The sequence below is a fragment of the Chelonoidis abingdonii genome, chromosome 1, assembly GCF_003597395.2.
Source record: "Chelonoidis abingdonii isolate Lonesome George chromosome 1, CheloAbing_2.0, whole genome shotgun sequence".
Classification (NCBI taxonomy): Eukaryota; Metazoa; Chordata; order Testudines; family Testudinidae; genus Chelonoidis; species Chelonoidis abingdonii.
In genome coordinates this window covers 258,605,667-258,620,858 of record NC_133769.1, presented here as the reverse complement: position 1 = coordinate 258,620,858, position 15,192 = coordinate 258,605,667, and the positions used below count along the sequence as shown (strand labels likewise).

Here is a 15,192-nt window from a genome sequence, read left to right as displayed (position 1 = left end):
TTTAGGAATTTGTATACTAAACATTAAATAAACTCCAGCAGGCTTGAAGCCTCTGCCTACAAATAAAAAGTACTTAACCATTTTCAGCATCTTTTTAAAAAAAATTTAGGCACTGTTGAGATGTATGTGACAAATTATCTCTGTTGGTTTTACATTGGCATTTCAGCATTCTTAAACAGAGAAAACATCCTTCCCAAATTTAAGTCAGATATGTTTTGCTATGAAGGAAGGACACACTGCCAGCAGGTAGCTACGGCAAAGCATCCCTGTCCCTACCATCTTACCTGCATGAACTATTACCATCAACTTTCTTTACTGTTAGTTTAAGAGTCCTTATAACAGCAGCCAGCAGGCCGAGCAAGAAAAGACAGAAAAAAATCAGACAAGAGCAAAAGAAAGACAGAGGCAGAAAAGTCATGTTTAAGAGTCAGAGAGGAAGTTACAAATTGCACATTTATTTTCAAAAAGCAAAAGAATGATAATGCACAGAATTAAAACAGACATGCCAACTTCTGGGGACTCTAACACAGAAGTGACACGAACTCTACAGGCTAAATAAAGCGGATGTTCACAGTTAAAAGTTGTCAGCATTTTCAATGCAAACCTAATATTATTTAGTGATTTATAAAATCTGTTGTGAAAATTTACTCTAGGTTGCAACTTAGCTTACTATGCTCAGGAGAAATTTTCAAAAAGGTTTTATTTTCAGAAGAAACAATCTAGCTGCCTATACACTGTACTTAAGTGCTTTTACAGACTCATTTTTAAAGTGAAAAATGCCAGCAATTAGTCCATATGACAACTAGTGTATGGAAAGCATCTTAAGAAGCAGAGATACTGAGTTTTGAAGTTGTTCCACTGTATATGCATATTAAAAAATTTTCTGCAAAAATTAGTTAAGATTTTATAGCACAACAGGAATGGCAAAATCCATCGGAAGGCTTTGCCCACTCCACAATGTCATGATTAAAGTACTGAGTGTCTGTCTACGGAATGGAATTTTGCAGCTGTTGTAAGTTTGAGTCACAACCTTAACCTTCTTTTAACAAAAGGGGCAATTTAACTTAACTCTGCACTAATTGTGGTAATTAAGTTCTATAAGCTTTTTTTTTTTTTTTTTTAACAAAAATTCTAGAACACATGTGAAATTAAAATGTTTAAATCAAATGAAAGTATGTTAAAATAAGCTAGCAGCCACAGTGGATAAAGACAGCAATGCAACATTTTCTACATTTATATTTTCCCTCGTAACATATGAATGTAGTGGGGAGGAAGAACAGCTGCTTTACAATGGTATTAAAATATACAGAGATACAAGAAATTCTACTATGAACTCATTCTTACCCTTCTTTAAGCAGTATGGGTTGCTCTATACTTTTGTGATCTCTCCTTCCAGAGGATGAAATCAAATCTAAGAACTTAAGATGGACAAAGCATACTGATAAAATATGGGTACAACAGAAGCCAAATTAAAATGTTTATATTTACATATTACTATAGTACAAGACAATGCTCTAACAATATTTGAAAAAAGCATACAGCAAACAACTAGGGAATTTGGGAAGGTTTTCTGGATGGTAAATTAAGAACAGTTCAAATGCAACAGTGCCCCTGAGTACAAAAGGTATAGATCCCCACTTCTTTATCTCCTCTTCATGCTCCTTTTCCTTTATTACTCAACCTCCTTCATTTAGTCTTGGACCAGACTGTTCTCATTAGAGGCTGCAGGATAACACGGAATGTGTAAAATCTGACCAATAGTATATTGTTCCGTAAGTGTTATTTAAGAAGGGTGGTTTCCAACAAATTCTATGGATTTTTGCGTGCACTGTATTCACTTCCTATTTCTTGAGTACTACTGAATCAGTTTTTTCTTGAGTGTTTTGTGTAAATATTACACTACTTACATGATTCTAAACATCAGCTTCAATGAGTATAATATGTATTCGATGCATTGGCTAGTTACTTACATTTTTTACTGCATCTGCATATTTCTGCTCATTAAAATAGTCATAAAAAGTTGCCATGTAAGATTCCTTGAAGCTGGCCTGAAATGCAAACAACCAACCAATATTTGTGTGTCTTCTAGTACAACTTATACCTAAAACCTTAACATCAACAGACTCACAAAATAAGTGTTTCCCTACTCAAACCACCACCAATTTCCCTATCTGCAAAAAAGAGAAAGAAACCAAAACTACTTCCACGTTGTTTGGCTGTACTAAGAAGTACTATCAAGAAAGCTCTGAGACTAAAATAATTTCTATTACAAAAATGTGGTTTAGCAGAACGCATTCCAAATCTTCAATTCAGTATGCTTACTACAACATTCTGTAAAAGTCTCAAGCTATTTTTTAAAAGTCATGCTCCCAAAACAATGTGACAAAAACAGTAAGAGACAAGGAACTGAATGGACTCAAGAGATTTGTAAATGGGATAAGGCTCACTCGTAGGTTGCTGGTGTGAATCCAGATAAGGTCAGCAGTGGCCTCATGTTATCATCTGATAACTGTTTGGTGGCCCATGGGCTCATATTATTCTCATTTCAAATTTCTAGTGGACATCAAAAAGTCACTATCAGCTATCATCATTAATTGGCTGAGAGCTGAAATGGCATGAGAAGTGCCCTATCCCTCACCATTAGAGGTGGTTCCTCTAGATCTAGATCAGGCTTTAAATACTTTGCTGAGGCAGCACAGAAAAGACAGCAGGGCTGCTGCCATGTATATAAGCTCAGAACTTCATTCTCCAGGTACTTTCAATGCTGCATTTTTTCAAAAAGACTTCACAAAAAGCCCCAGAGCCCTGAGACCACGTCACACTTTACTAAAAATATAATTCAAATGAAGAAAACATTTGCCATCAATTAGCATGTAGGTTATAAATTCAGTTACTCTAGCATTGCTTACCACTGACTCGTTTGTATATGGTACTATACAGCAATTCCAAACATTTAATTACAATAATAAAGCGACAAACTGCTTTTAAAAAGGAAATAAAGAGCAACGTTTTGCCAACATAACCCACAAAGTAAGAATAAAACAAAACACTTACAGATTTAGATTTTGATAAGCTGCCCAACGTTTGTATGGTCTTAGAGATAAGTGTCAATGTTCTAGAGGTCTGAGGATCCTATGAAGGGGTAGAACAGTGGTGTTACATATTCCTGATGTTTAAAACACGGGACAGAGCACTACACACATTTGCTGTTCTCTATTTCACTCATACCAACAATCAGTGTAGAATTTAAAAAACTCACAAACTTTATAGAAAGAAAGCTGCTGCCTTAAGAAGCATGACAGACTTTGTTATGACTACCTTCTTGCCCTTGTTTCTGGAGAGCAAGTGAGGAAGAATCCTTGCTTCATTTGTAAGTGAATGCTTGAAGACTATTTTCCATACTGAAATTTAAGAGTTTAGGTTTTGGGCAACACATTTACTATTCAAAGGGTTTTGAAGTAATGAATCCAATTAAAATGGAGCGGCTACTACAGTCTCTAGAATAGCTTGCGGTGCCTTTGACTTATTGTAGAACCTGTTTACTTAAGGGAATTTGGCCAAGAGGCTACAGTAGTATTCAACCTATTTAAAAATTATGCTGTACCCTTTTTAGTGGACTCTTTAACAACTTAATCGTCAAAGTCACCTCTGACCACTAGAAGGCACTTTTTATCCCAGCGAGAAGTATCTGATATGACCATTTTTAAAATATTCACTTATTTAGGAATGAGAGAACATTTTAACATGTAAACAAAATCTGTTTAATTTTTAAGGCAATTAACACATTTTTAACAAAGTTATTGCAGCTGAAACCCACCTTACCGCATATAACTTTGTACAAGAAAAGAATGAGGCGATACAATTCCAGTTTATGTAACACTTCACAGCATGCTGGGCCCCATATGCAGAGTTCTTACAATAGGTAATTCCACACACAAATCTCTTTGATAGCACTGAACACTAGCAAAGGACACAAGCTTGTATGATTACCCAGCTGGACAATGAAACTGTTGACCAGTAGGGGGAGGAGGCTCATGAGAGTTTGAGACAGAACTTTCATAGGAGCTGACCTAGATTACAGAACTCCCTCCCTGAGAGAAAGGGATGAGAATTACCACAAGGCTCAATTTCAAAACTAAATGTAAAACTCACTTCAGCTTATCAAGGGGTGGGGGGGGGGAGTCTAAATTCTTCACAAACACAGTCACCTAACACATCTGCTAACACACAAAAAAGACAAGAACCATCAAGCTATTTCTCCTATGTGTTGAGAAGATAGATTTAAAACGACGACGACGCTTGGTAAGCACTCATACTATGGTGATGGGCCACATATGAACCTAGATAGATCGATAAAGTACTTACGGGGTGGTGTGGTGTAAGCTGAAAGAGATTTGGAGAAAGAATTGCAGGAGCAAAGAATCTCAGAAAAATGAAACTGCTTACAGCTGTATACCGTACATCTGGGTCACCTGTAACAAGAGAAACCATTCCACTCATTACCCCAACAAACAATACTTTAAAGAGCATCTTCAGTACTGGTAAAACTGTCAAAATACATTCTGATAGTTAATTCAGTCCTGTGCTGGAGGTTCACATATTCACGAGTTATGGGCGAATGAGATAATGGAGGTCATTTGGAGCCAAATATTAGCTATTGATAAAGTAATGAAAATATCCAGGTGGGAGCAAGCCCCATTAAAACAGAACAAAACTGTGTAGGGAGGTCCACAAAGTCTCATTGTGCAGGAAATGCTTAGTTTGTATATCAAATTTTGGTACTCAACTGGAACACATGACTCATTTACACCAATTATAAAGGACACTGATTCTCACCATTTATCTATAGCATCTAGCACAAAGGGGCCCTGATTCGTTAGGACTCCCGTGCACTATTATAAAAGAAGTAACAAATAGTAATTATTACAATAATTATTATAAATTGAACGGATAAGGAACACAATATGGAGATCAATGGAATTTCGTTCTGAGATTTTCTATTCTCAAAGTGACTATAAAATGGCATCATCTTACTCAACCGATCTGCTCCTTGTGTGTATGAAGAGTCAGATCTGTTTACTTTAGTGACAAAAAATTGATTTTTGTTGGTTGATTGGGGCTTTTTAAAATTGCTTTTTACTCCGGCATAGCTAAGAAGAAGTGAAACAGATTCTACTTCGTCTTGTGTATCTGCAACAAATTTCACTAAGTTCTACTCGATTATAGCTATGCAAACCCACTGAAGGCAATGGCCTTGCATAAGTGTCAATAATTTATAATTTGGCTTTTATTACAGGGTAATACATGGATCAAAAAAACCTGAGATTTGATAACGAGTTTGCAGACTAGCTGTGTTAAAAAAAACTCTATACTTATAAACTGAGCATATTTGATCTGAAATCACTGATACATAAATTTGAACCCCCTCAATGACATTTCTATCATGTCAGTTTCAGAGCAGAATAGAACAGATTTTAAGGAAGAGCTGAGGTAAACACAGTATAGATATACACTTCATAAATAGCTTCTAATCTGAAATATACTTTTAACCTCTACACCTGTAACTCTGATAATGTAAACTGGTAGATAATAAAAGTTATATTCTTCAAAATGATTTAACATACAAGAAGTTAAAAAGACTCACAGCAACTCACCTTGAAAACGTTTGGCGGCTGACTCTCTCAGTGAAAAGAAAATATCACACATCACTGTAGGACAGCTCACCCCAGATTTCGTAATGACAGTAAAAATGCGGTCAACATACTGCCTCAGATTTTCCTGAAACATTAGTAATGTGTTAAATTTATTTTAGTTTTGTTTTGTTTTAAATGCACCATTTCTCTTCAATGGAGAACAAGGCTACTACACTTTCTCTAACGGCATCTACAGTAGATTATATTTGCAATAAATTATAACATATAAAAAAAAAAACACAGCTCCAGATTCAATGGGTACCCTACTCTTTGGCAAGGTGTATTTCTAAGCACAAAGCTGAAAGCACAGTATCTTTTTCTACCCCTCTCCCCCCCCACCCCCCAAAAAATTGGACCTCATTCCAAAAAGAACATTATTTCTTCTACAAAACAATTGGCTAAGGAGTGTTCATTTCCACCATACTGGATATTTACATAGTCGATTGGAAACAAATCCTATTCTTCCTTGCCTATTTTACATTTAATAGACAACTTCACATTTCAGTACTATGCTATACATCTAAACATGAAGCTGACGTGTGTGATTTTTTTTTTCGTTACATTTCTACAAGGTTAAGAAGGCTTCCAGTGGCTACTAAGACATGAAAGCTTAATTTACAACACCAAATGAGGTTCAGGGACCTCAGTAAGGGAGACAAAATACTCAATATAATTAGAGATTTTGTTTTCAGTTGCAAATCTGATTGCCTACCCTATTATTTTCCAGGTTTTCACCATCTTTTAACTTCACAGGATCAATTTCACAAGGTTTATGGAGCTGGCAGATCTAGAAAGAACATGATGAAGAATTAGTACACTGGCATATCTTCAAGTGGAAGAAGTCTTAAAATAAAGGATTTAAGTTTGCTAGCTTTCTTGGGTAAAGTATTTTGTCTTCTGGCAAGACATCATGCATCAGCTAGTCAAGATTTTGAATTTTTCCAAAATGTTACATTCTATTTTTCAGCAGTATCCTGCACCTAAAAGGATGAAGTTTTCACCAGGTCCTCCCAAACAAGATAATCATTTAAGAAAATATTTCTTGTTCCAAAGAGATAGTAATGTAAAACTATTCTTAGGGAAAATAGTATTTCCTGATGAGACGACATAGTAAGTGTTTAGATACAATAGTGCTGAATCACTTAAAGGAAATCTGTGGTCTGAAATTGTTGCTCAATTATGGTTCTGAGGGGAAAAAAGAAAAAAGAAGAGCCACACTGGACTGGAGAGATAATAAAGCATCACCACATTACCAGCTGTCACATATGCAGTTATCTAGGAATAATCACATCCATTTAAAGCAACAGGATGAAATGTGTTATTTATGACCAATGTTTTCTGCTGTGCAGTTTTTATTTTCTTAGGCTTTTATTTTCTTTTTTTTTAAACCATTTTCCAGATGCTAAATGACGTATTTTAAAAGACAAGATGCTTATTTTAGACACAGTTCACAAGGAAACTTTTTATTTTTCTTTAATGAAAGTCCACTGTTCATGAACTTGTGACTCATTGGGTAATGAAAACCACACGGGTTTTCATTTAAATACAAGCTTTTGACATTAGTCCTGCAAACCAATCTTAAGGGGCAAGACATCAACAATATCTCATCCTAGAAGGCCTGTTAGGTTGAACTTTTACCAAAAAGAAGTGTCCTGAATCTGCTCTTACCTCATCTAGAATTGGCTTTAGTGTAACCTGAAGATAATGCATCCCTGCCAGTTTCATGGTCTCATCAATGCACTTGGAAGTTAATGAATTTCCTCTGAAAATGGTGTTAGGGTCTCTGGAAGGGAACAATTTTCTATAATTTAGTCTTCTGTAATAAATCACTAACATGTGAAAATAAAAGCAGCAACTGAAAGCAATGAAAAGCTGTTTTTGAATGCACACACAAATATTCCCCTTGATCCTTGCCTAAGGGCTGCCATGAAATGCATTGTATAATGTTTAGTGCATTTCTAGCTTATCACAGAAAAACAACAGTCGTCAACATATGGTTGTTAGATGGTCTGAGATTTGCGGGTGTTCTTCATAATTTTTATTACAGTAGTGCACTGGAGTTCCACTACACTGAGCACTGCACAAACACATGCGGAGACATAGACCCTGCCGCAAGGAGCTTACAACCTAATGGAAAAACAGTGAAAAATGTCTGTGCTTTCATGCACTACTGCCCAGAATGAACTTGGGAGGCAGCCATTTCAGTCTCATGACTATATTGGGCACTGGATTCCATCTGCTAACTACTCTTACAAAAGGCATATTTGGGATGATTAATAAGATTGTATGACCTAAGTGACCGTTTGTGGCTGAACTACAGTACCATGCTTGATGGAATACTGTATGTTATGCACTACGTAGGCCCCAATCTGCAAACAGAACCGTGTGAGTGGACCGTTGAGCCTACACAGCCCCACATTTACTTCAGTGGGGAGCCACCTGCACAATTCTCTTTGTAGGACTGGGGACATAAAAAGCTGCAGATGAGTGATCGTAGCATTTGTTAACCTTATATTTGCATGATTACAGCCTGCAGGTTTGTGAATGACCTCCAGAAATGTGTATTTTTACATATTTTCAAATCAATCTTACTGAGAAACATGCCACATTATTATGTCGGACTTCCTAGGCATGGCATCGTATTGTTCTCTTAAGTCAATATTAGCCTAGATAGAGTTATTTTTATCTATTGGAATGACATTCTCACTAACGCTTTCCCTATGTGGCTTTCTCACATCTCTCCTGCTTTTGCACCACCCATGGATATGCTGTTTTTAATGATGATATACAGCTTGGCCAGCAAGATCATGTATTCCCAAACCCGAGTACAACTTGCAGGGCCCTTTTTTCAATATTGGTATACTGACCCTCTAAAAGGAAGCATGCACACAGAAACCGAAATAGTCTTTTTTTTAAAAAAATATAAATAGACCAGGTAACAAGTGTATGCACATATAATGGTTCTTAATTTTGCAAACAGCCATTAGTGTCTAAATCAGATTTGCCATCTCTTGTTCACTGCGTTTTTTGCACCCACAAGTTAAAGTATACACATAATTTCAGGTATCACAGTAGAGGACCTAAATAATAAAAATGATTACTTTTTAAAAAAGCCATTGCAATTCCATAAATTGAGCATGACGTTATAGCAACATCTGAAATTGTATTTAAAAATTAGTGGTTCCTTGGTACTTACTGAGTTCTCTTCACTTCAGCATTTGCAATTGCACTGATGAAAGGCACAATTTTGCCATAGTGTAAAAAAAGTCTAACCAGAGGTATGGCTGCTTCCTGTTTTTCTCTGCAAACTTCACCCAACACATGTGCAGCAGATGCTGAAACAGGCTGAACAATAGAGAGAAGCAAAAACTTTGAGACGTGTATCTATAGTAATCACCACTTATTAACACTAGTTTCTTTTTCTTCACATAGACTCCTCACACAGTACCACACATATTATCTTGCTGTGCCCTGTCACCTGTGAGATGGCTGGGTCTCAATTTCCACTTTGTCTGCCGGTTGTAAGTTTTGATCACAAGAGGGCAGCAATTTAAAAACAATGACAATGCAGTGTCTGTTTCCCCATTGTTAATATCTGGTTTCGATGAATATCGCAGCTGCTTGCTAAATACTGGACATAAAAACCTGAACATTTTGCTGTATTTTTTTAAACCACAATCAAAGAAGTTAAAGACAGTTCTCTTTAGGGAAACAAATGGTCTAGTACAACAGCTAATTGGATGATTTGATCTCAAACATAGCCCATCTCATTTCACATTTTAGGATTAGTATGCATAAAAAAACAAAAATATTTTTTCTACATAAATGCAGGTAAATCATTTCTTTTCCAGTAAAAGAAAGCCAACTGATCAAACCCATCTAGTTTATTTTGCATACAAATGTAAGATTAAACAGTTGAGAAGTACATATGGGTTCTCATAACCACTGTTGTAGCTGGGTGTGTCTGTACTTACCATCAGTGCGTGCAGATACAGATCTTTTCTGCATGGACAAAAACAAGCACAAGGGATATACAGCTTCATAAAAGTCTCAAGTACAAAAAAAAGAATCAGCTGAGATCTCTGGCAACTTCAGTTCTAGAACCTCACTTGTAAAATTACAAATATTTATGGGGGCTTTGAGAATAATCAGCAGGTAAACAAAAAGCAGCAGCAAATAAATTACCTCAACATCTGCAGATTTTAACAGGAGGTCTCTAAGTGGGCTGTAATAGTCTGAGGAAAAAACATGGTCCTCAGTGTAAACCACATTTAACCTTAAGGAACCAAGGTCATCTGGCTTCAATGACTTGTTGCCATTATCTCTGGGCTGCAGGAAATACCTGGCAGGCAAAAAAATAGTTGGTCTTGAAACAGAAAAAAAGCTCTTAAGCTATACATGAATATATATAATATGTAGATACATACACAACACAAGTAAACCTATGGACTCTTTGATGTTCTGAATCAGTTTCCAAAGATGTGCACCAGTTCCTTTTGCATCAACTTTACTAGGGAAAGTTCTGATCATAAAGTATTGTGTACTTAAGATAATATAAAATCTCATACAGTAATAAAAGTATGGCATTCCTGCAGAATTGCAGTGCATAACATCAAAGTTAAATGCATTAGAACTCCCACCTAATTTGCACACACAAAAAAAACCCCAAAAACACATTTTTCAACAACTATGCCATCAAAACAATGCCTCACATATTTCAATATCTTTGTTCTGATAGTCTGGTAATTGAAGATTTTGGTTTAGGTTTTTTGTGTGGGAAACTAGCTGGAAGTTAAATGCATTTAAACTTTATTACACAACAGTAGTTACTGTTCTGGTTTTGTAGTAAAAATGTAATATGTGCAGTACTAAAAACAGTACCTTTTCTTTTATGACAAAGAAAAATAAATAGTGAGTACCATGCTTCATAACAGCTGGATTGTCGGAGACATTTTAAAGGAAGTCTTAGCTCTCCTAGAAACTCATCTCCAAACTTCAAGTTGCTGGCATTCCAAAGGTCTACTCTGTAATACAACAAAACCAAAAATCCAAAGAAACTAATATTGAAAACATAAGAAAAAAACAAAGTGTCATTTTTCTCTTTTTAATTTCATTTTTCATCCATTATGCATGAGTCAGAAAAGTATGTTCCAAAACATACTGTATTGGTTTCCAAGGAGTCAAAGAGGAGCTTACACTGTTGGAATCTGCTAATTCATAACTGCACAAGTCAGTGGACAGAAACCTAGGATACTCTTTTCTCATCTGTTTTGCTCACAAGAATTTACACTTTTAAAAGCAGCAGAAATGTTTCCAATTCACAGGTACAGATCCACTGCTGGGATGTCAAAACACACAGTTCTGGGATAAAGCACTATAATTAAAACTGCTTACTTTTCTGTTCCTAAGCCACACTATTTTCAGTTTTGGTTTTTCTAACTCAGATATTGCAACCCCTTTATTTTTGGCCTGTTACTGACATGGGACATGCCAATGAGTCTGGGCCTAAACAAAAAAGGATCAATTCAAAACACCAATGATACCCTCCATTTGGATATGGTAATTCTCCTGTTAAACACAGGGGCTCAGCATTACAAAGTGTTCATCCCAGATACCCAAACACCTCACTACAAATCACTAGCTAACTATCTGTCAGTAGTTACCATGCATTTGTTGTTGTAGGGTTTAACTTATTGGTTCCCTGTCACGGTTTTCAAGTTTAACCTTTCTCCCGGTAGTTTCAAGACAGATATTTAGTCTCTCTGACATTGGCTCTCAACCTTTCCAGACTACTGCAACCTTTTCAAGAGACTGATTTGTCTTGTTTACCCCCAAGTTTCACTCACTTAAAATTAGACATAAAAATACAAAAGTGTCACAGCACACTATTACTGACAAATTGCGTACTCTCTCATTTTTACCATATAATTATAAAATAAATCAATTGGAATATAAATATTGTACTTAAATTTCAGTGTATAGCATACAGAGCAGTGTAAACAAATCATTGCCTATGAAATTTTTAGTTTGTACAGACTTTGCTAGTGCTTTTTACATAGCCTGTTGTAGAATTAGGCAAATATCCAGATGAGTTGATGCATCTCTGGGAAGATCTCTGAGTACCCCCACAGGTACATGTACCCCTAGTTGAGAATGACTGCTCTATATTTACCACTTCAGTGACAATACACTGTTATTTCCACAAAGTGAGAAGATGATCATCCTATATATGTGTGCATACAGTAATCTGGTGCTGTTGGAAAGCATCTCAGTCATTGATATGAGTGTTTACTAGCAGTTATCAACCATTGGCCTGTGGGGGTGATATTCTAGTCAAGAGGGAGAGTCTGTATATTGCAGTGATTCCCAAACTTGAAGCCACGCCTTTCTTCAGAAAAATGAAACCTATCATATATCCTGCTGTCCCACTATGTATAGTCAAAGGCTTCCACGCTCACTTCCTCATCTTCGGGAAATCCTAGTAAAAATCTCTTTATTATATGCTGTGAAAGAGTTAACGATATAGAAATTTAGAGTATAACTACTGGCATTTGAGCTAGCAGCAGCAAGTGAGATGAATGAGACAGTATTGCTCCAGGTTCTCTACAAACTTCACCAGCTGTCTCTGCACAAGTTACTTCATCCTTTGAAGGTTTCCTTTGCAACATAGACTTACTTTTTATTTTCAAAAATGGAAGCTGATATGCTGAAGAAAAATAGAGTTTTGCTGGGGGTGTGGAAGAGGAGAGAGAATGCCTCTTGCTTTGGGAAACACTGGTATAAGGTAGAGCCCTGCATGGGACTGGAATCCCGCAGGCCCCACTGACATAATAGTGGGAGCGGGATTAAAAATAGTCCCACGCAGAGCTATAAGGGAAGAACAGTAAGACTTGTCATATAAATATATGGAAAAAACAGGTTTTAAAATAAATAAGGAATCAGGAGTTTTAAATGTCCATTGCATGTTCCATAGACATAGAAATTATCATACTGGATATACAACAAAACATCTAGCCTGGTATTCTATCTTCAACAGGAATCAGTACCACATGATAAAGCAGGTGGTGTAAAATTACCCATTAGGAACAATTTTGCAATGACGCCCTTCTGGAAGGTTTCTTCCTAGTTCCAAGTAGGTGGTTGGCATGCCTTGAAGCCTGGGGTTTGATATTCCTTATAAAAGTTTATTTTAATTAGTGTAACAGAAGTTGATACCATAAATCTCTAATGCATTTTTAATTCTCTCAATTTTATCCCTCAATAATATCTTGTGGCACTAAGTTGCATGGGTTATTTGTGTCAACTTGTTCCATCTCATCTCAATTTAGATTCAAAATTTTTGGGTAGGCACTGGCTTGTACTGAGAGTTGGCCCGAGCTAGTTGAAATTTTCTGAAAAATGTTGGGGGTGGAGTGGGGAGACAGGAAAAAAAAGTTTTCAACTCTGGAAGGAGCCTGAGCACTGCTGCTGCACTAACTCTAATAGACCAATACAGATTGTCAAAACCAGGTTAAGGAAGGGATGGATTTTCAGGAAGATGAATCGTTATTTACACATGGCCAAACCTTGATTTAACAAACCATTTATTGGAAATGACGTGTCCTCTGGTTCCTTGTATAACTGGATTCTGAGAAGATGCCCACCATAAATGCAACTTCCTAATATGACACATTCACAAACACAAACTTTCAAGAGAGGAAAACTGGCTCCAAATTTATTTGTTATGGATTATAATTCAGTGCAGTTTTGCTTCAGACTTTAGGGAAAGGAAAGGAGGAGGTGGCTAGAAGCACAATTCAGGTTCCATTTGCTACATTCTAGACAAAGCCTTGTGTTTACTGTATACAAAATTTAAAAACTTTGAGTATTTGTGTACCTAGAGTATGAAAGATGTAGTAAGGCAGTGAATTAGTAAATAAACACTACCACCTCCAGCTTCCAAAGCCTAGTTCTGCTGTTTAAAAAAGCAAAATACGGGAGGTACATTTTTAGAAGTGGTCAATCTGTTATTAAGTATGACTACAATAATCAATCTGAGGGCCCCACAGCTAAGAAAATTTTCCTCTATTCACAGGAAGAAAAAAAGAAAAGAAAAACTGCACGTAAAAGGAACACCTGGTACTAATGCAATGATATACCCTGGCCTGCCACTTCCTACAACCACTGAAAATAAGAACTTTTGTTGTTAGAAAAAAATTTATATAGGGCTTAATCCTATGCATAGTCCATGGAAGGAAAATGTTTAGAGAAGAAATGGCAGTAGATTAATTTAAGATACATGATGGGGGGGGGATGGAAATAAATACCCTCGGTCCTATAAGGGAGGGGGGAACTCTCAATGAACAGCTTGCCCAACCAGAACTAACCCTTTATCTGCTCTCTTTTATGTATTAAAGTATTTAATCTTTTCCAAACTGTTTCATAAACTTCACCAACAAAGTATTTCTTCCTCCTCACCAGGATTTAAGAACTGTCTTGCATTGGTCTTAGGAACAATGAAGTCTTTTCAGACAGTCATATACACATTATTAAAGCAGCCACACATTAGTAAAGGGCTAAACTTAATTACAGTCACACATTGATAGATCTAGATCTAGTCCTCAAACTTTTGAGGGTCAAACTCTCCCTTACTCCTGTCTGCCTCCACCCCATGAGCCAGGGTCGGGAGTGGGGCTGCGGCTTGAGTGGGGAGGGGTTGGGGTCGATGTGGACTAGGGTAAGTGGGGTGGTCTGGGGCCGAGGAGTGTTGTGGGGCCCGGAATGGAGCTGCGTTGAGGCTGGGCATGGGGCCAGGTGTGGGGTAGACAGACAGTGATGCAGCTGGCCGTGAGACCAGAGCAGAGCTGGTGGCTGGGAGGGACTGGATGGTGCTCCCTCCCCATCCGGGCTGGCCCAGACCCCACCACACCCCTTCAGACAATCCTCCACATCCCGTTAGGGGGGCGCCTCCCACACTTTGACCACCTCTGATCTAGAGTCTTAATTGAGGGGTACTGGGGAAAAGGGTACGAGACCAAAATTGAATTTAATGCAAAATTGTATAATGGAAGAAAAACATGTTTTTGTTACTGTGGAATTTTTTATATTACCTAATCTCCATTTTGTCCACTTCGTCGGCATCTTCAATATCAAAATGGGATTTTTTGTTGTAGCTGCAGGGTCTGGTTACCTGGTGTGAAAAAGAAACAGATAAAAATAGTTAAAATGGAGAGCTCACTATGCTTTCATCACATATTGATAGCCATATTGTAGACACTATCAGTTGTAGTTTAGGCTTCGATTCTGCCAATGTTTATTTACATGAATAATTCTGTTGACCTCAGTGGGACTACTCATTAGGCAGAAGTGTTTTCAGGATAAACAAGAATAATTACACCATACACCAAACTCTCCTTATTATAGAGTAGATAAGAATATCAGAGTTTTTCACATCAGTGTTTAAAAGTTAAATAGATGTAGAAAATCATGCAAGAGGTGTTGTCAACATCTAAAGTCTAGC

At 37.0% G+C, this 15,192-nt stretch overlaps 1 protein-coding gene across 3 annotated transcripts in view; it reads right to left on the bottom strand.

Annotated features, from left to right (window-relative positions):
• Positions 1-15,192, bottom strand: part of RASA3 (RAS p21 protein activator 3) — a 282,307-nt gene that overhangs the window by 15,361 nt on the left and 251,754 nt on the right. For all 3 annotated transcript variants that reach the window (XM_075061447.1, XM_032777821.2, XM_032777822.2), the window contains 11 exons: positions 14,783-14,862; positions 10,613-10,717; positions 9,879-10,035; positions 8,890-9,038; positions 7,362-7,476; positions 6,406-6,480; positions 5,655-5,778; positions 4,366-4,472; positions 3,055-3,132; positions 1,971-2,048; positions 1,345-1,418 (listed from right to left, as the gene is read on the bottom strand). In XM_075061447.1, the coding sequence (XP_074917548.1) occupies positions 1,345-1,418; positions 1,971-2,048; positions 3,055-3,132; positions 4,366-4,472; positions 5,655-5,778; positions 6,406-6,480; positions 7,362-7,476; positions 8,890-9,038; positions 9,879-10,035; positions 10,613-10,717; positions 14,783-14,862 (1,142 nt within the window). The remainder of the gene's footprint in view (positions 1-1,344; positions 1,419-1,970; positions 2,049-3,054; positions 3,133-4,365; positions 4,473-5,654; positions 5,779-6,405; positions 6,481-7,361; positions 7,477-8,889; positions 9,039-9,878; positions 10,036-10,612; positions 10,718-14,782; positions 14,863-15,192) is intronic.